The sequence below is a fragment of the Lonchura striata genome, chromosome 8, assembly GCF_046129695.1.
Source record: "Lonchura striata isolate bLonStr1 chromosome 8, bLonStr1.mat, whole genome shotgun sequence".
In the NCBI taxonomy this organism is placed as follows: Eukaryota; Metazoa; Chordata; class Aves; order Passeriformes; family Estrildidae; genus Lonchura; species Lonchura striata.
Window position 1 is genome coordinate 9,320,841 of NC_134610.1, and position 21,313 is coordinate 9,342,153.

The 21,313-nt window shown below is 42.6% G+C and overlaps 1 protein-coding gene across 1 annotated transcript in view; it reads left to right on the forward strand.

Moving 5' to 3' along the window:
• Positions 1-11,280: 11,280 nt before the first annotated feature.
• Positions 11,281-21,313, forward strand: part of ESYT3 (extended synaptotagmin 3) — a 31,308-nt gene continuing 21,275 nt past the window's right edge. The window contains exons 1-4 of the mRNA XM_021548667.3: positions 11,281-11,538; positions 17,269-17,310; positions 18,143-18,277; positions 18,776-18,852. Coding sequence (XP_021404342.2) covers positions 11,281-11,538; positions 17,269-17,310; positions 18,143-18,277; positions 18,776-18,852 — 512 coding nt within the window. The remainder of the gene's footprint in view (positions 11,539-17,268; positions 17,311-18,142; positions 18,278-18,775; positions 18,853-21,313) is intronic.

Here is a 21,313-nt window from a genome sequence, read left to right on the forward strand (position 1 = left end):
GAAGTAAAACTGTTCTTGTACTCTGAAGAAATAAGTAATAAATTACTGCTGTGCTTATGATTATTATTTAAGGGAATGTCTGTTGCAGGAGTTGGAGATTGATGTACAATAGAATGTCACTGCTGAGGTGGAGTTTATGTACTAGATTAAAACAAATATTCCAGCTAGGGGGGATAGATAGTGGAAGAAAGTGCTTCCCAAAAGGAGGAAGGGAAAATAAAGACCACAGGAGTGGTCCACTTGAAAAATACTTTCCCAAGGTTTATTCATCAAATGCAAGTCTGATAAAATGTTCATCAAGAAAACCAAAAGGGAGAATTTGTGATGGAAAAAGGTGCCTGTGTTTGATAATTGGATTTTTTGGCTTTATGCAGAAGTTACTAGATGAGACTGAACACATTGACCATGCAAGAGGTTGTGACAGTCTCTTATCATTAAGATAAGGGAATATATACAATTCTGTCCCTGTTTAAGTATGCAAATGTGAAGTGATGTTTGCAATGTGATTTCAGGCCTCTGAAAATAAAGAAATCCAGGCACAATGATAGAGACAAAAATAGCTGTTTACATGAGCTGTTATTTTTTTAACCTGTGGGAACAACTCAGATCAACCTGAAGTCAATTTTACATAGTTTAACACTGGAAAGTCTTGCATATGTTCAGATTCTTGTTTGGTTTTGTAATTTCAACATTTGCCTACCTTTTATCTTGTTCCCTCTGAGTGTTTGTTGCATTTGCAATGTGTAACAGAAATAGTGTCATAAATACATGGAACACTCCTGGAAGGCCTACTTACAGGTAGTATACCTGAGGTAAATTCTTACACTACCAACAGTAGGGCAATCTTGGAGTTTCACGGAGAAGATACTAATATTTTATTTTTTATCACTCAATGTAATATTGGAATTACCAGTCCTTTGTTTTCACCCATGGTAGTCAGATCTCAGACAGCTTCTTGGACTGTCCTTCAGCTAGAAAGGTTTGTGGTCACTTGTAACATTTGCACCTCTGAATGCTTTAAGGAGTGTTGCCTTTTACAAATATTCCCCAGAAGAGTTTTCCAAATACCTTCTTCCTGTGACTGACATGTAACATGCTGGTTTTGCATTTTCTTTTGTTATACTGCCAGGGAAATATTTTGTATTTTTATAAAATTTCTCTCTTTATCTTTGTTTAAAAATATTATTATACATCTGGGTTTCTGTTGCTGTCGAGCCAGGACGGGAATGAAGAGACTCTGACTCAGAAGGCTGTAATACTAAAACTCTGATTTATTCAAAATATACTGCTCTTTTATGTAGAGCTTCGCAAGGACCAAATCTATTAGTTCTGAAGTGAAAACAACCTACAGCATTGGTGCAGAGTGCTTGATGCATAGAACCTAACTATAAACAATGTGAAAAACAAGAGAGAAAAAGAATTATTTACATTCTCTTCAGGTCTTTTCCAGGCGTCTGCCTGGCTAGAAACTCTCAGTTTCTTTCCTTGACTGAATCTGAGTCCCACAGGTTTCTTCTGTGTGAAAGCCTGATTGTTTCTCAAACCCTGCCTTCAAGATAATATACTTTCAGCTGTTTATTTGTGGATTTAATTGTTTGGTTGAGGAATTCTTTAGTATGTTTTCTTTCATTAAATTAGCCTCAGCAGCTCAACTCTGAACACGTCCATAGTTATTACTAACGAAAGCACTTATCACCTTATTCACATCTCCAGGTAAGACTTTCATTCACATTACAGGAAACAGATTCTAATATATGTAAAAACTGCAGCTGTTGACTTGAATAAATGTCTTACTGGCTTTTAGCAATCTCAGATTTGAATTGTTCTGATTTATATCCTGATTCTGATTAAAATAGACTCTAAATAATTTGTGTGGCCACTATTAAATACTATGTGATGTCTATGAACTTAGAGACTCCATGGGTTGTAAAGTGTCTCCTGTCAGGCCCTGAGAATTTCTAGTTGATTTTAATATTTGGCTTGATTGATTTCATTAAAGGGCAGCAATTACATTAGAAAACTACTTGAAATAAAGCTGACTGTCTCTGAGCTATGTTTTTAATGCATTTTGAAATCTTTTAACTTAATGTATTTTAGTTTGTCTGCAGCTACTTGAGTAATGTAAGAGGGAACAGCTTGTTTTCTTTGGAATGGAGATACTATTCGTGAAATAGCCTTTCTAGGAGTGAGTCACTGATGAAAGGAGGAAGTTCATTTAATGTGCTCCCATAAAAACTGGCAAAAGAAAACTGAGTTTTCAGATTGAAAGAAAACCAAGGGTTCATAAAGTCAGGCAGCATTAAATATGGGATCTTAGCTGCCACATGAAATAAACTCTTCCCTTTTGTTATGATTTTGATAGCACTCAAAGCCAAAAATTATATCTAGCTTGTCAAAGGTTTAACATCTGAAAAGTGCTGAGCCAGACTGCATGAAGTACTTGATCCAGTCACATGTAATTAACTCAGGCACAGCTACCTCCGTGGAAGGACCTGGCAGCAAAGAGTGCACAGATTGCAAGTCCAGAGAGTGGACATCAGGTGCCCACCCAGAACAGTTCTTTCCTGAGCATGCCCAGGGGCTGGTCTGGCTGTGAGCATGAGGTGCAGCCAGACACCACTTCTGCCTGTGCACATCCCTTGTGCGTCTGGATTGCCTGCACAGTGTGGGAAGGACCCCCCAGGAGACACCTTTCACCCCAGAGAGCTCAGATCACAAATCCTGCAGGAGGGTGGTGCTGCCATGGGATCACAGGGTGCCCATGGACCAAGGTGAGGCTGGAATTCAGCTCCACTGGTTGCAGCTGGTGTTGTCTGATCAGCACCCTGTGGATCGGTGCTGTTCAGATTTGCTGACTTCAACTAATAATTGTCATGTTAGGTTTGTTTTCATTTTAGTCAATGTCAAAAGCTTCATCTAGGGCCCTTCTTATTAGACATACACTCTTATTGCAGTCTGTTTTATAGGCTACACATTTGTAGTTATGAATCCATGTAGAAAAAAGGCCATCTCTTAGTTCTTCACTGTCCAGTCCTGATTGATTCATGACAGCTTTCATTCAGCAAAATGGAACTTTGATATCTTTTCTCCTGGGCCTTTTCAGCAAATTCTGCCAGATTCAGACCTGCCCTCCAGTGGATGTATTTTCTGCACTTTGGTTTGACTTGAATTCCCTGTAGGAAAAAAACATTATTGAAAAAATACAACCAAAATCACATAGTACTACTGGAAAAGCTGAACAGTTTTGAAAGAGAGAATTAAGTCTAGTGGGCCTTTGCCCTGCTCCTCTGAACAAAAGATTTTGTAGTAACAAATACATTAGAAACAAATGTAGCAACTGGAAAAAAGGTTTTTCTAATCTAAATTCTAAGCTAATTTCCAGAAAGAAGAAAAGATGCAAAAAAACTTGGACAGAGGGAAGGATTAGTGCTACTGTTGTGTTTCCAGTTTGAAATCAATCACAACTTGATTGGGTTTTATTTATAGTATATGAAACCCATATTTTGTAGGAATTCTCTTGAGCAGAACAGGAGGGGGTTTTATTATCATTATTTTTTAACAAAACAATTAACCTTTCTCTTTTCAATATCAACAGGCTTTTCCATAGGCAGCTAATGGAGTCAAGCTTGTCAGAGAATGGAAACTGATTGGCAGGTAAGTGAAAGTGAAAGAACCTGGAGCTATGATACCTCTCAAAGATAAATCCTTCAGTGAAAGACCGCCAAACTCCCACAGAGAAACAAAGAGGAAAATGTCTGTTTATAATCATAATTTTATATTCTTCTAGCTGCAGAGAATTTACACTCTCTAGAAAGGTTAAATAGAGGCTGGAAAACTGAGTTTTTGCTAAGGGAGAACACCAGGAAAGCAGCACTATTTTCTGATGTTCAGAAAATAGCAGACATATGCTTTATGCTTTTTTTTTTTCCCTCCAAGATCTCTCCTGAAATGCTGAGTAACCAGAATGATATTTTCTATATCTTTGAGAGCACTTCTGTTCACACTTTTACCATAAAAATGCTGTTCTTGGAAAAGTAGATCACTCCCAGCCATGCACACTCCCAGTCTGTCTTCTTTTGGGCTATTCCTTCACCACCACATAAAGCTTGAGGTTTAACAGGTGACTCAGTTTCAAATCCAAAGGCTGCAGTCACATCCTAAGTTTGTCTTTAGTGATTTTCACTTGCACCCATCAAGATTTTTTTTTTTTTTTTTTTTTTTGCCATAAATATTCCAAGTCTAAAACAAACAGCTGTAGTGGAACAGTGATCTCCAGTGAGAACTTTCTGCTCATGATTAATACAGTCCTGGTGATGTTGTCTCTGCTGCTGTCACCAATAAAATACCTATGTAGATCTTAGCTGGATTCAGGACTGGTGACACTTAAGCAGACGCCGGGATCTCAGTCGTGGCCAGCAGAGGCCACTAAAACATCGCTGGAAGAGCTGTACAAGACCCTGGAGGCTTTGTAGTTCAGCATGCTCACTGCTGAAGAGATAGTATCTGGGATGTGGATCAGGATTTTCCCAAAAAGAAGGATTTTTTGGGAGGTTTTTCAAGCTTTCCAAGATTTTTAAAATAACCTTTGGATGAATATTGCCTTTGCTGCAGGCCTGCTCTCTATGTGGGCTGGTACTTGCCAGCAATGATCTGGAGCAGGTGCAGAAGGAAAAACTCTTTATAAAAAAAGGTCCAAGATCTCTTTCACTTGTGCCCAGTGCTGTGGAGGACTTTGTAACTACACCGTGCAGTTTGGTACAGTCAGCTGAAAAGGCTAAACCCACTAAATAGCAGCTCAGCAGGAGCTGGGAGGTGCAGCCTGACAGAGAGGGAAGATGCTGTCATTGCTCTTCTGCAATAAGTTGGCTCAAGGAAAGAGGCTCTAAGTGGATTCCCAGCCCCGTGCCAGCAAACTGTGCCTGTGCTGTCCTTGGCAGCCCACACTCCAAGTGGGAGATGGCAAGCAGGATGTTCCTGTGTCAGGATCCATTACAGGGAAGGGATGTTGAGCAGGCAAAACTGGGGACAGCATTCCTCACAGTTTCACATGCACTGCTCCTATTGTCACTCTGTAGGTCTGAATGTGATCTGTATCCCTTGCTGAGTCAAGCACAGACCACAGACATGGAGAGTCCTCTGGCAAATCTGAACTTTCAATGCACTTTAAAGGTGGTATTATGTCCGAATCCTGCAGAAGACAGAGAGGAGCAGAAAGTGTCAGGTTTTACCTCTCTCCTTTCAATCTGGGGAGAGAAAGTAGAAGATAATGTATCCATCACTTCTTCAAAGCCTGAGTGTGAAGAGGGATAGTGTTTTTAGGTAAAACATAGAATCATAAAATTACTTAGATCGAAAAAGACCTCTAGGATCATCAAGTCCAATAAGTAACCCAATGCTGCTGAGCCCACCACTAACCATGTCCCAAAGTGCCACTTCTACACATCTTTTAAAGTCCTCCAGGGATGGTGACTCAGCCACTTCCCTGGGCTGCCTGTTCCAGTGCTTGAAAACCTTTTCAGTAAAGAAAATTTTCCTAAAATACAATTTAAAGCTCTCCTGGCACAATTTACCCTTTCCTCTCATCTTGTCACTTGTTATAAGAGACAAATTGCTACAAGCTCCTTTCAAGTAGTTGTGAAGAGCCATAAGGTCCAGTTTATTGAGAAACACCTTCCTTTTGTGGCACTTCAAGAGGAAGGTGCCAGCTAAACAAGATACATTTTCAATGTGTTTCATGAAGGCTGAGCACTCAAATTTCTTTAAGATATTTCTGTGAGCTCAGGCAAGTCCTTTAAGCACTTGAAACACGGCAAGATCTAAAATGTACATACTAGAGACTAAGCTGTAGATTATTAATAAGATTGTTCTGGAAATTCATCATGCACTTGAAAGGCAATTTTTATAGCCTAATATCTGTCAGTAGCCTGTACCAGCAAGCTCTTTCACTCAGAAGAATCAAGACAGATTTAAAATGATGGAAAGACAATTTATTTTCCTAGGGTTTTCTTGCTTGCCTTTCACTAACTGACAACAAAATCTATAAAATATTTTATCCTCCAAGAAATGTGTTGTGCTAATTTTAGACCAAAGACCTTGTATATTTTGCTCACAAATCCTTGTTGCAGAAACAATTGTTCGAACAGAAAAATATAATAAATTCATATTATAACAATGGCAAAATTTAAACCAAACAGGTTTAACAGGCTTTGCTTCTGGGATTGAAATATAGAGTACAATAATAGAAGTTGTACTTGGCAAAGACTTTAAAAAAGAAACAGAATTGTCTTGGGCCCGTTGCAGCTCTCTGATTCTTCTGTGTGTAAAATATAGTCTAATTTCAGCAAGATTTGACTTTTCTGGTGGAAATTTATTTTTCCTCAATCCAGATAATAAATGTTGTAATGTTCAGCAGGTGGCACCAGCTGCCCATGGCCAGTGCTGGCTCCAGGATGACACCAAGGTGTACTCATGTGCCTTGTGTGAAAATCTGAGTGGTACCCAAAGCCAGGGAAGTGACAGCTCCAACCTCCAGCAGCACTGGATAATGCCCTCCTCACAGTAAGGGAAGCTTATTTTTTTCCTCTCTCCGATACCATCATATTCTTGTGCTTGTATTCTTTCACATTCTTGTGCCTCACCTCTGGAGTTACATAATTTGTGCATATACAAGGCACAAATTTCTCAGCGTTTTACTGACCTGTAGGCACAAAGCTTGTGGCAACTGGGAGTGGGGCTGTGGCCCAGCCTCATCCCCAGTGGGCTCAGCTGTGAGAAGCAGGTGAGCAGCACTGACAGCAATGAGCCATGGAGTGCCCAGGGGCACTGAGCAACCACCAAAGGGCACAGAGGGCACACAGGTGCCATGCATGAACATGAGGGGTATAAAGGGTTGGGCTAAAGAGCAAAAAGGGCAGGTGCTTGAAACCCTCTGATGTGGTGTGACTCTGTATGGGTGAATGCTTAAAGCCTTCTAAAATTATATGATGGATGGTAATCTGTGTATAGTGGCCATCTCAACTGCAGCATGTGCTGCAACACTAACTGCTGGCCAGTGCCAGGGCAATGTGAGATTTGCTGGCAGGAAGGGCAAGGCTGGGCAAGGGGCCATGGGCCGCACCACACCCCACCCCACCCCACCCCACTCTTACCTCCTTTGGTGGACACTGTATCCTCCTGCACAGCCCTTGTGTTAATGAATCTGCTGTAAAAGATCAAGTGAATATGTGAAATAAATTGCTGTAACTGGCTTTGTTATCTCGCCAAAAGTCCCAGCTCTTCAGTGCTTCTCTACTGGCTGCTGTACAAAAGCAGTGAGGAGCCTCAGCTGGGCAGACATGAGGCGCAGCATGGGGAGTGAGCACAGTAGAGCAGAGCCCTTAAAACAAGGGTCAGATACTCCCATATGTGGTTTTGCACGTATTCCCAATGAAAGCCTTGCTGTCTTCTGCTTATAATTATTTTTCACATAAGGAAGAGAAGAGATCCGTTAACGTTACCAGTCCAGACCATATTTATAGATAATACCACTTAATCCTAGATTTGTATCTTATTGTGAAAATGTGATGATTCCCAAAACAGGACATATATACATAATTATTTTCATGACCAAATAACAAATGTCCAGCCAGAATAATACCCCTGGCTGAACAATGTACCCCAGACTCTTCTGAGTTGCCCAACTGATATTTAATTTCTGGATAGAACCAGCCAGCTTTCCCTGGAGAAATGCACTCCAGATTTGCCTGAGCACAGACAGCAGGAGTAGATACAAGGCCTTTGCCCTATGATAGGCAGGGTCTGGATTTGGCTTTGCTTGAAGGGGTAAACAGTGCATGGATGGAGAGTATGAAACCAGAGAAAGCTAAACAAAAATGTTTACTCTTTTTGTAAAGCGACTGGGAGTGCCAGCAGGGCAATAGCTTTAATCAGCTCTTGATACAGAAGTCATTCTGTTAACACAGGGAGTAAGGTTTTAGGCTTATGTAAGTGTTTTATATTTTGCTGTGAAAGCACAGAAAAAAGACGTACTGCACCTCTAACATTTGTTAACATTAAAGAGGGAATCTCACAGTGGTCACAAACCCTGAAGCCACAAGAAAGTTAGAAAGTCATCTTCAATAATGTTGATATGTGCTTCAGTTGATTCTTCAGGTTAATTCCTTTGCGTGTTCCCTGTAGTTAAAAAGCGTTGGCAGTTTTTTATAACTCCCCACCTTTAAAATGGGTTGCCTTAGTTACCATGGCCAGCTTGAGAGACAGCAAATTTAGTACTAATACATTTTCAAATCTCTGCAGTTTCTGTAAAATCTCTGTCATAATCAGCTACAAGATACATTTTTATCATATGTTAGTAAGCATAGTGGCCATGCCTAATCAAGTTAAATAAAGAGAGAAGATTGTCACAGGCCAGAACAATGGCCTTGTGTCATTACCTTAGTGACTATCCTGTGAATATTAGGTGAAATAGTCTGTGGAGTTCCCCTGTAACTGGAAATAAGGTTGGCTTCAAGTGGCTCAGATGTCTGGTGCTTGGAAGCAACGTGATGCAGTCAAGGTCATACTTTCCCCAGGAGGAAATTGATAAGTCTTAAGTTGTCTTTTTGACTGATGATTCAGTATTTCCTCTGGTACTTCAGAAAATCAGAGAAACCAATTAGTATTTTAAAGTTATTTTTTTTTTTTTTTCCTAAAGGGTAACTACTATTCATGATAAATGGAGTTAGCAATTGTCTCAAAGGCTGTTGATTTATCTTGGCCTCATCAGCACAGTATTTGGTTTGAGAACACCTCTCTGTGTAACCTGATGTGATGAAAGTAATTTTTCATCTCCACTCTTTTGTTCATCTTTTAAAATTTTAAGTAAGGTGACTTAAAGTTTAGTGACATTTTATATTACTTGTGTAATTTTTTAAAGTTCCTAAAAGCCCTTTAATTACAGAAAGATACTTTCTCTTCTCAAATTAAGGAGTAGGCAGTAAAGGAGCAAGCAGTGCCTGAGAAAGTGGCTGTTTGCAAGCTCAGGGTCTTAGGGGGACAGTGGAGGTACTTGGAGTTCTCCTTTCATTAAAGCATCTCCTTCTCTAAAGAGCATCTGTGGGCTGTGCTGCAGGACTGGAAGTGCTCTGGTCATTTGTACAGACGGAGTGCTTTTATTGTCCTTAAACCTCAGCCTAGGTTGTTATGATCAGCTGAGTGAAGAACAAGAAACTGAAAACTATAAGTTTGTTTATTTATTAAATTTAATTTATTAAATTAGCTGGTTTGTATTTTGCTTCAGCCCCACAGTTTTTACTGCTCAATAAACTGACACTTGATGCTTCTAAACTGCATGTCTCCCTGACTTTGAGATAAATATCTCAAACTCAGTAAGAGTAATGTGAAGGAGGAAAATAATGAATTTACCTTTTATAGCTTTTCCTAGTAGCAAAAGCAACCTTCCAAGTCTTCAAATCACTAAGAGACCATTTTTTTCTTAGAAGCTTCTGTTTTCCTGAAAGATGAGGCTGAGTATATCCTTGTGAAGCTTCACATGGCTGAAATGACTTAATGAATATGTTTTACAAAGCTTTAGATGACAGTGGGAAAAAATAACCAACAAGTCATCCTCAGTCCTTGGTCACAGTTAGGACAAAACCAGGTGGTTTTGCGCATGTAGATTTATATCCCGATGCATGTAATTGTGCAAACTAACCACTGTGTGGTTTTTAATTCATGGTATCAAGAGAGCAGGTTTCTCTTCTCTTCAGCTTCTGCCAGTTTCAGGACTTTCCTTCAGAGCTTTACAAGCGGAAATGCCCTCTGGGGTCAGCCCACTGGTCCACTTGCTCCCAGTGGTGTTGCTGTTTAGGGGGAGGGCATGAGCCCAGGCATTTCCTGCAGTCCTTTCCCCTCAGCATCCACAGCTGTTGTGTTTATGATGTTAGGGAACACATTTATGGGCCCTTTTCTTGAGAATGTACCTAATCCATTTTTGAATCTATTGATACCATCTGCCTTGCAGCCTCTTGAAAGTTCTAGAGATTTACTTCCCACTGTGTACTGAAGCACTTCCTTAAGTGTGTTTCGTAATGATTTATCTTTGCAACATCCCCAGGAAGAAGAGCACAGTCATCCTCATTTGACAGTAGGGAAAGATTAGGAGGGTTGTTTGCAAAAGCACCTGTTAATAGATGTCTGGTGCACAGTTTCTCTAATGTGAGGCATTTGAGTTTTCAGATGCCTGAACTGATTGCTAGCCCAGAGCAGTCATGTGCAATGATTAACAAACAAATGAGGATCATTTGTGGTGTTGTTTGATTTATTGACTGACCCATAATTAAATACTAATTCCATAGCAAAGCAGAGACCAAACTTCATTCTCCCAGTCATGGTCAGCTTCTTTTTCTTGGAGGTTTTTATCTGGCTCGTCATTTGTTATCTTGTGCAACCAGTATCAAGAAAGGGACACAATAAAAGCTGGCATTATTCACTGATGTTCTAGACTTATCCACTGAACAAAGAGTGGCATTTTCCTGATCCAGGAGAAGCTGCAGTGGAAAACACAGTGTAGACCTGTACAATTACAGCCTGTCTGTTAAGGCATGTATAGAATTAATATTGCTAGGAGCGGGGAAAGCCTCTCAGAACGTGTCTTTTAGAAAACATGTCTTACAAGGAATGGTTGAGGGAGCTGAGTCTAGAGGAGCTTTAGGGGGGACCTAATCACTCTCCACAATTACCTGACAGGAGGCTGTAGTGAGGTGGGGATCAGTCTCTTCTGCTGTGCCTGCAGTGAGAAGCCTAGAGGACAATGGCCTCAAACTGAGGCAGGTGAGATTCAGATTACATGTCGGAAAAAAATCTTCCCTGTGGTCTAGGGGTGAGAGTGCTGGATTGATGGTTGGACTTCTTGATCTCAAAGGTCTCTTTCAACCTTGATGATTCTGTGATTCAGTGATTTCCATGATTATTAGTATTTCAGAATCTAAACACCCACAACATCCCCATCAAAATCAAAAGAGGACGAGAAGAGAGTGCCAAGGAAGACGGAAAGCAGCAAGTGCCCAGAACCAACAGGTGGTGTGTGCCCCATGTGGTTCCACATGCAGCCGTGCCGATGGGTCACAGGGTGTCCGCAGCGTCTCGGGAGCGCCCCGGGGTACCGGGCTGGCCGGGAGGGCGGCGCGGCGGGGCGGGGCCGGCCCGGGCGGGCGGAGGAGCCGCGGCGGCGGCGCGGGGCGAGCGCACTCGGCAGGGGCGACCCCGGCGCGGGCTGTCGCCACCCCGGCTCGGGCTGTCGCCATGGCCCCGCGCCCCGCCGCGCTGCCGCGCCTGCTGCTCTCGTCCGCGGCGCGGGCGCTGCTGTGGCTCGGCCCCGTGTACCTGGCGGGGTACCTGGGGCTGAGCGGCAGCTGGGTGCTGCTGGCGCTGGCGCTGTGGCTCTGCTGGGGACTCAACCGGCGGGGGAAGCGCGACCGCCTGGCCGCCGCCTTCGCGCTGCTGGAGGACGAGCGGGAGGCGGTGTGCCGGGGCCTGGCCGCCCGGCACCTGCCCGCCTGGGTGAGTGAGGAGCTCTGCCCCGCATCCCGCCGCGCCGGGGATGCCGCGGGTCCCGGCGGCTCCGGGCGAGGGAGCAGGGCTGAGAGCGGGGTGTCCCGGGGCGAGCACCGAAGGGGTGGCAGGGATGCCTTGGGCCGAGCAGTAGCGTCTTTGATTTTAAGTCTTGCTCAGGAAAGCAAGGATTAAACTAGAAGTTAGGAGATGTGCTGTTAGTGGGTATGTAAAACAGACTGTTATATCACCAGAGACATCTTCCTTCAAATACATGTTGTTGCATTGCAGGTATTTCGTTGTTGAAGATACTTAATTTTACACTTCTCATCCAACAGATTTTTTCCCCTTTAGTGTCATTTGAAAACAAACAAAATATATAAACATTATATTCTCACCCTGCTAAAAACCTAAATATTTAATTGTAAGGAGTCACCTCTGGATGGTAGGGAAGGCCAACCCCTGTTTGTTGTTCACATTTGTTTCTAGTCACTTTGCATTTTAAAGTGAAGAAACTAGAATTTCTGCCTGCCATTTTATTCTGTGTCTTGGGTTATTTATTGGGCAGCTGTGGTTGGCTAATGGAAAGGATGATGAGGTGTTTCGATATTTTTTCTTTTATCATCATTTACTTAGCATTTAAAAATCTGTCAGGGACTGGTAGGGAAATGCTTTTCTTGTAAAGAATGTTGCATGGAGGCATTTATAGTCAGCAAACTTTTATATAGCCTACAGCACTTGGCTCTTCTTAATTCTGTGGGAAATGAAGGCAGCTGGCAGTTCTGAGGAGTGAGGCCAGGGTCTCCTGCCAGGGCTGATGCAGCTCCCTGCACATGTTCCCTTCTGCCAGGCACAGAATTCTGTCTCTGAATGAGGTTTCTGCTTGTTTGTATTGACAGAGCGTAAAAAAAAACCAACAATTCAGGGCATTAATGAATGTGGTGGTGTCAGCTCTTGCCCTGATGCTGTGAGAGCAGTGTTGTGTTTTATCCTCAAGTGCCCTGAATCATTGTAACCAGAAATTGAGCTTCTTAGTCACTGTTGAAAAATCAGGCTTGCCCCCACAGTGCACACAAATTCAAAAAGTTCCACTGGGTTTTGTGGTTGAAAGTTTCAGGCTTCATTATGGTGGTCCATTATTGATTGCCCTGTACTGGGCCTTCACAAGGCTCCACAGAGAGCACTCTGTGCCCCAACCCAGGAGAGGTTTGGGCAAATGGGGAGACTGCAGCAGAGGCCACTGTGATGGTCAGGGGCTGGAGCACCTAGGGTCTGACAATGTTCAGCCTCCTTCAGGAGAAGGGAAGGTTTAAGGGCTACCTCATTTCTATCTCCCACTGCTCAGCATGTGCTCACAGAGCTGGTAGAGTCAGACTCTTTTCATAGGTCTGATTTGTGACTTGTGAATTCTTGGCTCTTACTCCTGGAAGGCAGGATGTAGAACCTAATGATAAAGGGGCTGCATGGTGTGCTTTTAGTTTTTTCTATATTGCCACTTCCTTTCCTTTTGTATGGTGGTAACTGTTGTTCATCAGTTGGGTGTTTGCTTCTACACTCCACTTGTCCTTGATGCTTTTTGACTCCCCAGTTTTAATGTTCCTTCCACCCCCATCCTCTATCGAATCGGCTTCTTCCATGTGCCCATCGTGGAGGCCGATTCTCACCTGATGTCTACTCAGTTTATTCTCTGTGGTGTTGTCTTTTTTATCTTTTATCTTTTGTTTTTGCCTTTCAGTGTTTGTAGACCTTCAGTTGGGAGCTCTAAAACTATCCACCGAGTTCTTCTCTCCTGTCACACAGAGGTGGCAGTAGGAATACAGTTCAAGGGGAGCATGGCTTGGATTTGCAGTGTTGTAATCTTAGGACAGGTTCTGAAGGTGTGAAATGATTGCAGTGTCTTAGGATTCATAAATCTTTGTGTCTTCATGTGGTCTGTAATAAAATGAGGGGGATCCATCTAGTGAAAAGTTAAGAGCGATCATAGATTTTGATGTTGGTTAAAAATTGTTCTCCCTAGGAATTGGCTTCTTTAAATTGGCTCAGGTTCTCCTCAGTCCTGGTATCAGTTGTTAGGAGATATACAGAATGCAGTCTTTCCTTTAGGGGGGATGCTGGGAGGGTTTCCCTAATCTACTTAACCGTCTGTTTTGGTGTATTTGCAGGATTGTTTTGCAGCACCAGTTTCTTGGCTAAAACCAGTCAGTGAGTTTGGAATAGACACATTCTTGTGCTAGACAGTGTATGTGGGCAGGCTGTGCTTCCTCAGGAAACCAGGCTGGAAATCTGCTCATGGCAGGCATGGTCAGATCCATGGCTTGGAAAGTTGAGACCTTCTGACTGCAGCCTTTGCAGCTTTTAGCATAACTTCTGTACAAGTAGGCTGTGCTCAGAGCAGAGGTAGCCAGGCTTCTACCTTCATTCCAGCTCCTGGGGTTGTGGTGACTGCTCTATATTGCTTTTGCCAGTGTTTATCTGACTGCACATGGCAGAATCCAAGTGTGCTGTGTTTCTTCCTGATGTTAAACTCCTTTTACTAGGCAAAATACTACTGGGTACAGAACTGTCCTTTTAAAATGTTGCCTTTTAAGTCCTTGTTCATGGAAAAGCCTTGTTTACACTTCTTTTTTTCCTCCTGTATCAATAGCTAAAAATCCTGGATTTTTGTAAAAAGAAACGAACAAAACACCAAAATCCCCAACAAAACCCAAAACAACCAAACAAACAAGGAAAAAAACCAAACAAACAAAACAAAACCCTGATGGATAGATTGCTGTGTTGTATTTGAACAGAATGGTGCTGTTGTGTCAGACATGGGTTTTGTTGTTGCTGTGATCCTTGCTGTGGTTTGCTCCAGGGCAAGGTACAGTCATGCACAGCTTACACATTTTCTTTACTTGCTAGTAATTGCCCCTTACCTAGCGTTTTTGATCTTCAAAGCTCTTTTCAAATGATAAGTAATTTTTACTGCATTCCTTAAACTTTGGCAAGAAGTATGCCTGTTTTTGTAGATGGGTAAAACTGATTCTGATAGTGGGACTTGCCCAAGGCTATGGGATTAAGTCTTACTCTGTGTTAGTATTAATTTTGGCAGCTCTTGGTGTCTGATTCTGGGCTTAGCAAGAAGTGTTTTGGGCTCCTCCTACCTGTGCTGTACTGATGACAAACTCGGGGTAAGACCTTGCTGGCAGGGCTCCCACTACTGGGAAGGGCCAGAAGTCTGAAATCCAGAGCACATGGTTCAGAAGTATGGAACTACAGATGGTTTTATTTTCAAAACGTATTAGACTATGTTAAATTCTTGGAATAAATGGTTGAGTCAAGAAGAGAGCTTGGTGGTGTCACTGGGCTGAACTAGCCATGTGACATGCTAGCTAGCATTCATGTTATGGGGATAAACCATGGGTAGGAAAGGACTTGCTAGAAGTAAGAGCTTCTGTCTTACTACTCAGTGGATAATGCAGTTGCAACACCTGGATACCAAGCTCTGCTGCCTCACAGAACTGCTCATTTAGTTCATACCATTGAGTGGAGCTGAACTTTGGTATTGAGAACCCACTGAAATTTGGTGGCCTGTCATAAAGGGCAGAAAGCTGGTTTTCACCAGTCATGTCATCAGCCAGTTTTGGTGGTGTTCTCTGCAAGAAGAGCCCATTTAGTGTCAGCCCAGGAGCCCCTGGTGGTCTTTGGTCCCAGCCTTTGAGCTCCAGCAGTGCCATTCCTTCCATCTGTCAGAGGAAACTGAGGCACCAAGTGCCAGCATGGGAGCTGAGTTGCAGACACCTGAATGAGGGGATGTCAGGTGAGGTGGAAATGCATCTGTACATTTGTGTACAAATGTCTGCTATCACAGCATCTGAGGTGTGACACAGTGCAGTGTGATTCATTACAGTTGCTTTGGGGGTTTGCTGTGGGTTGTTGGTGGTTTGGGCACAAATAATAAATTCAATTTTACTTTTTCTTAAGGTGGGTCCACCTACAGCCTCATTCTCCTGGTTTTTGCCTCTTTCCTAATGCCTCTTTGTGCTGTTTCAAGTCTCTAGGAGCCTTGCCTCTAGTGAATAATCCCAGACAACTTTATTGGTTTATAATGCCCCACATTTCTCCCTTGCACATATGGGCTGTGACTTTCTCACTAGGAAGGGGTAGCCTAACTGTTGTCCTGTCCTTTCTTTTGGGTCACATCCCTCTCCTGTCTGTAAGGTGCTCTGAAGAACAAGCTCAGCATGCTGCTTCCATCTCTGCTCTGTCCTTCCTACATCTTATCTCAGGGTGTGACCCAAGTGCTGCAGGATGATGGTGCTTGGCAATTACATTGGAGCTGAGAACCCAGGATTTATGTGACCTGATGGAGAACCTTTAGATGGTGGAAGATGAAAGGCTGGCAGGTGGAGGTCCCCTGCTTCACATAGTCTGCCTCACAGCAAAATGTCAGCATCAGTTTGTGTTGATTGTCCCTTCTGGTGCTGAGTTCTCACTTCATCATGTGAAGGCTGGCATTTCAGTGGACTTCTATTGTCTGTTTTAATGGAAAAGTTGCTATTTAGAGTATCAAAAGAATTTTCTTATAAAGAAAATGGTAATATTACTTTGGGGTTTTTTAATGAGATCATTTAAAGCATTATGTGAGCAAGGAAAATTGGCTTTTCAATCATATATGAAGCTGTATTAAAAAACAGGCTACTGTCCATTCCATCCAAACGTCTCTGAGCACCTCTCTGAAAGCTGATGGACAGTAAGGCTTTGCCTGAAAAGTGTAATTCACAGCTCTTGTAAGAGGAGGTATTGTCCTACCCAATAACTATTATCAGGCTAGATGATAGTCAGATTCCCTTTGTATTCAGGTGCTCTAATGGCTATTCTGAGAAGCTGCTGCAGTGTCCTTCCCTTCTGCAGTAACCTGCTAGCAGTTTGTAACACCAGCTGCAAATACCACATCCATAAGGCTTTAATGTGTGATTGTAGTAAGGTGGTTGTAACTCTTCACTCAGCAGCTTCTTGCTGGGGTCTGAGAGGTCAGTTACTTGAGAGTCGTCTCATACCCAGTTGTCCTGATGGTGATTAAGCAAGTCATCACTTCTTGTTGGCATTTGGTGTGTCCAACTTGAAAACATGATGTATAAGTGACTATTTCATTTTAATTTCTCCCTACCATCTTAAAAAGCTCTGAGAGGTGAAAACACTGGAGTGTTACAGGTGATAGTGTATGCTAATAGGCTTGAACACAGGGCTTCTTTTCCCTGAAACCATTGGCACCATGGTGATATTAGTGGAGAAATGCTGCCACAACCAACAAATTGAGTTTCCGAAGCAGGTGGTTGTTTTCCAAGGTGGGGTGTCCTGGTTGAGGCGAGTGAATCCAGGAAACAGGTCCAGCACAGCTCATGATCTTAAAGGGAAGTAGGTTCTCGTGGCTTCCCAAGGCATGACAAAGAGAAGGATGAGAAATCTAATGCTGCTTTACATCATGAACAGGATGTGACACTTGCTTGAATCATGTAAATGTGCCCAGAGGCATACTGATGCAGCAGTGCACATGGGGTTTTTTGCCTTTTACTATTCTTTACTGGCTTCTTTGAATTTTACAATTTTTCAAGGAGGTAGTAAATTATAAAGAATGAAGGCAGAGGGATCTCAGCTTACTCTAACAATTGTTCCACACTCCATCCTATCTTTTGCATGTGTGGCAGTGTGCTCAAACAGATGGTACGTGGCACTCACTTTGTTTTTCTTTGCATCCAGGTTCATTTCCCTGATGTTGAACGAGTGGAGTGGCTTAACAAGGTGAGGAGCTCTGAACTCCAGCTGGTGAGGCCACCTGCTCTGAGCTGCATCCCTCCCATCCAAATTCTGTGGGACACCTCTGAGAAAGCTATCAAAGTATTAGAGTGCAGTTCAATCGTATCAGTGTCTGTACTGAAGTATGGAGTCACTTAAGTGTGGGGTTGCTACTGAGGTTGAGAGCCAATGTGAGCCTGGTTGATACAAGTTTGACAAATTCAATAACACTTCATTCTGAAACTAAAAAGAAGAGGCAAGTGTTTGTCTGCATATATGGATACATACATGTGTATGGTATTGTTATTATTTTAACAAACATAGTGGTGGCTCCTCTTTCCAGAAAGGTTCCCAGAGAGCACTGAGGCAAATGCTTCCATTAGCAGGTGTGGTCAACCTCTCTAAGCAAAACAGCTGAACTTGCAAATTAGCATCCAGTGACTATCTTCTTTATTGGTGGTTTTTTTTAGCAAATTTTCTTTTTTGTATAAAAGCTCATCTCAATCCTCTCTAAATAAACCTAACTCCAGGGAACACTGTGACACTTCAGAGTAATTAGGGACTATAGTACTTTAGAAATTTAACCGTGGGCTTTGTTGGCTCCTGTGGATAGAAGCGGCCTCTATGGTGCTGAAAACTCACCCTTCCATTCCTGAAAAAGTTCCAGTTCTGAGAAACAGGGATGGATCCTTCCATAAGGATGACTTAAGAGCAGATTTGGTGTTTTAAAAGGACAGATATTAATATCCAGGGTTCTCTAATGGGTGTGTCTTTTTCTCAGCAAAAGGTGTCTTACTCAAAGAATCTTCAGTGTGTTCCTGCTTTTGCTGTTCTTTAGGTGCTTGTACAGGCTTGGCCATATTTTGGAACAATCATGGAAAAAACATTTAAAGAAGTTCTTGAACCAAAAATCAGAGCAAAGAACGTACATCTGAAAACATGCACCTTTACCAAGATCCACTTCGGCGAGAAGGTAGTGGGAATCTCTTGTAACGCTTGTGGTTCACTCTTGTCTGAAAAGTTCAGGTGCAAGGGGAGTGAGATGTTCATCTCTGTAACAGCTTGGCTCCCTCCTCATGTTGATATCAGCATCTTCACCATGAAGGAAGGATCATACAGGAAAAACACACATCTCTTCCCACTTGCTGTCAGTATCCTGGGACTGCAGATAGGAAAAAAAAGGAGCATATCCATATTTATTTATGTTGTACCCTTACAAAAGAAATTTTCAGTGCTCTCTAAGGCTTGCAGGATGGCCTAGGGCTACTTGCAACTAGCCCTGTGTTTGAGGATTTCCAAGGCTGTTCTGTCTTTAAAGAAAAAAAAATTAGTGTTGTATACTCATATTTTACATGCAGTTTTGCAAAGTATTTAATTAATCCTTCTGTATTCAAATTCATCAAAGTGAGTAGGACTTTTCACTTCTGCTTAGCTTGATAGATGTTGACTATGTTGTTTGTGTCTATTTCAGTGCCCTAGAATTAATGGAATAAAAGCCTACACCAAAGAAATTGATAGAAGACAAGTTACCCTGGACCTGCAGATCTGGTAATGTTGCATCATTGATTATGTTGATGGTTCTTAACTTACTGCCTGTGTATGTGTCCTGCTGGACTGGGCATGGTGTACTAAGATTAGCCTAGAATGGTATGAGATAATCTGTCTCCTAGTTGTATGTCCTCAGGAGTTACAGAAGTGAAATGTGCATCAGCCTCTAGACCAGAAATAGCCTGCAGAGCTCTAAGTGTTACCTGCCCTGGCCCATCATTGCTGCCATGGGTATAAGAATGTGTCCCTTGGCTTTGCCATTGATGGCAGTGAGAACCCAAGTTTTCAAACTGTTTCCTTGTTCATCCTTCCCAACATTTCCTGTTCTCAGGAAGGTTCTCAGGTGCTCCATCTATCTTGCCCACTGTGGTTTCTCATTAGTCCAACCTCTCCAGTTCTTCCAGAACTACTTGCACTATTTATTTTTTAATTCCTTCCCCTAGATTACTCCTGTTTTAGTAATCATTTGTTCTATGTGCCATCCAACACATTTGCTTTTTTGATTACAGCTATTCTCTGAGCAGAATACTGCCTCTAGCTCTATTAACAACAACAACAAAATTTGATAAAACATTTAATACCTCCCAGGCTGTTTTGAATGAGCTTGTATGTTTTGTTAACATCAGGGCCATTGCAGAGCTAAACTCTCTCCTGGTTTAGCCCTGGAGAATGGAACTGCTGGGGGAATTACCACTTGCATGCTGCTGTAGCTCTGTAAGTTTAGTGGATGACTTAGCTGCCTAATGTAAGTGGCTTTTCGTGGTAGTGCCAGCAAAAACCTGTGAAATTACAGATGGTCTTGGCAACAGCACAGAGCTCCTCAGAACTGTGCCTGGTGCTTAAATGTGGCAGTGGCTTGGCAGCGTCCCCAGCCCTGGCAGGGCATCATTGCTCCCTGTAAATTCACAAGCTTGATTTTCAGTCAGGTGTTTCAGGCCTGTTGTTGCAATACCCAGGTCAGTGTTAGGGCCTTTGGCAAATTATTTGTGCTTTCCATGTTGACACTGAGAGATCTGATGCCTTTTAAGGTTGATCTGATGCCTTGTAGAAGGTTGCTGCTGTTCTCTGATAAACTGCTTCTCCACATGCTCATTTTCACTGTCTTTTGCCAGTCCTCTGCAGAGGGATTCCCCCACCTCCACATTCCTGTCCTCTGCCAGACCCATTAACATCTCCAAACTGGCCAAGCACTTCTGTTCCTCATGCTGATGCTTATAACCTAACCCAAGCTAATGCCATCTGATAACCCCAGTATAATTCATGCAGGAGTGTGGGGTTTGCCTTGCCTCTCTGGTGGGGGTCTCTTCTCTAGGGCTGCATTAAGACCTCAGCTTCATTGTGTTCATACATTAACATCAATGTCTACAACTAAGCTGTACTGTGCATCCTGCAGTGTCTGCAGGAGACTCTGTGTTGCTTTCAGGAACAGGGAGACGCAAATCTATGATTGGTGCTATTATTTATCTGCCTTTTTCTGGATTACCAATAGAACAGATTTTTTTGCTACTTAGAGGAGATGGAGTTGAGTTGCCCAAGTGTGAGGCTGCCCTTCACTCTACCTCTTGGTCACTGATGTTGAGGCTTAAATGACTGATCTGTTTACAGGGCTGTGTGCTGGCATCACAGCACTGGAGAAGAGAGTGAAATGCTGTGGGTGCCTTTGGGATGCACTGTGCTGTGCTGGCACCACAGTGACTCTTGGGTTAGGTTTCAGTGCTTTCTAAATACTTCCTGCTTTCAGTCTCACAATAGTACAGGAGGACAGATGTTTTTTTGCTCTAGTTTTATCAAGAAGGCAACTAGAGAGTCTTTGATTTGACATGGAGAAAATACAGGAAGAGGGTAGGAGTAGAAAAAAAATCTTTCCTTCTTACCCTTCCTTTATAGTCTGTATGGAACCATTTGTATAGTTTATTAGCCACTCACAAACATGTGATCCATGAAGGGCTTTGTTTCACCTTGTACTCCTGATCTCACCAACATGATGCAGCAGAGAATACCGTGGTTCAGTTCTATGGGCTATGTGAAGAGCAGCTTCCTATCCTGTGTGCTAAGTTTGTAGTATCACAAATTGCATCCTTTGCTTTGGGAAGTGTGAAAAATAGCACTTAGAGGTCCCTTATTTGTATGGGCTGTAGTTGTCAATAGAGTCAGGGATGCAGGAGACCTGGCACTGCATGAAATTACCAAAAGAACTTGAGAAGCTGCTTTGCTTAAATCTGTTAACAGCAGCATACATGTCTGTAGCATCAGAGCATTGGGAATGGTTATGTAGAGCACTGTCCTATAATAGTCTTGACTTTGTCCCATGCAAAAGGACCACATACTCCATTTATCAAAGTGGGAATTGTCCAAATGCAGCCACTTAACTTCCTACAGCTGCTTTCCTTTTCACTAATTTTGCAGCTGCCTGGGCTGCTGCATAGCCATATAATCATAGGCAATAATAATCAGTTTCCAA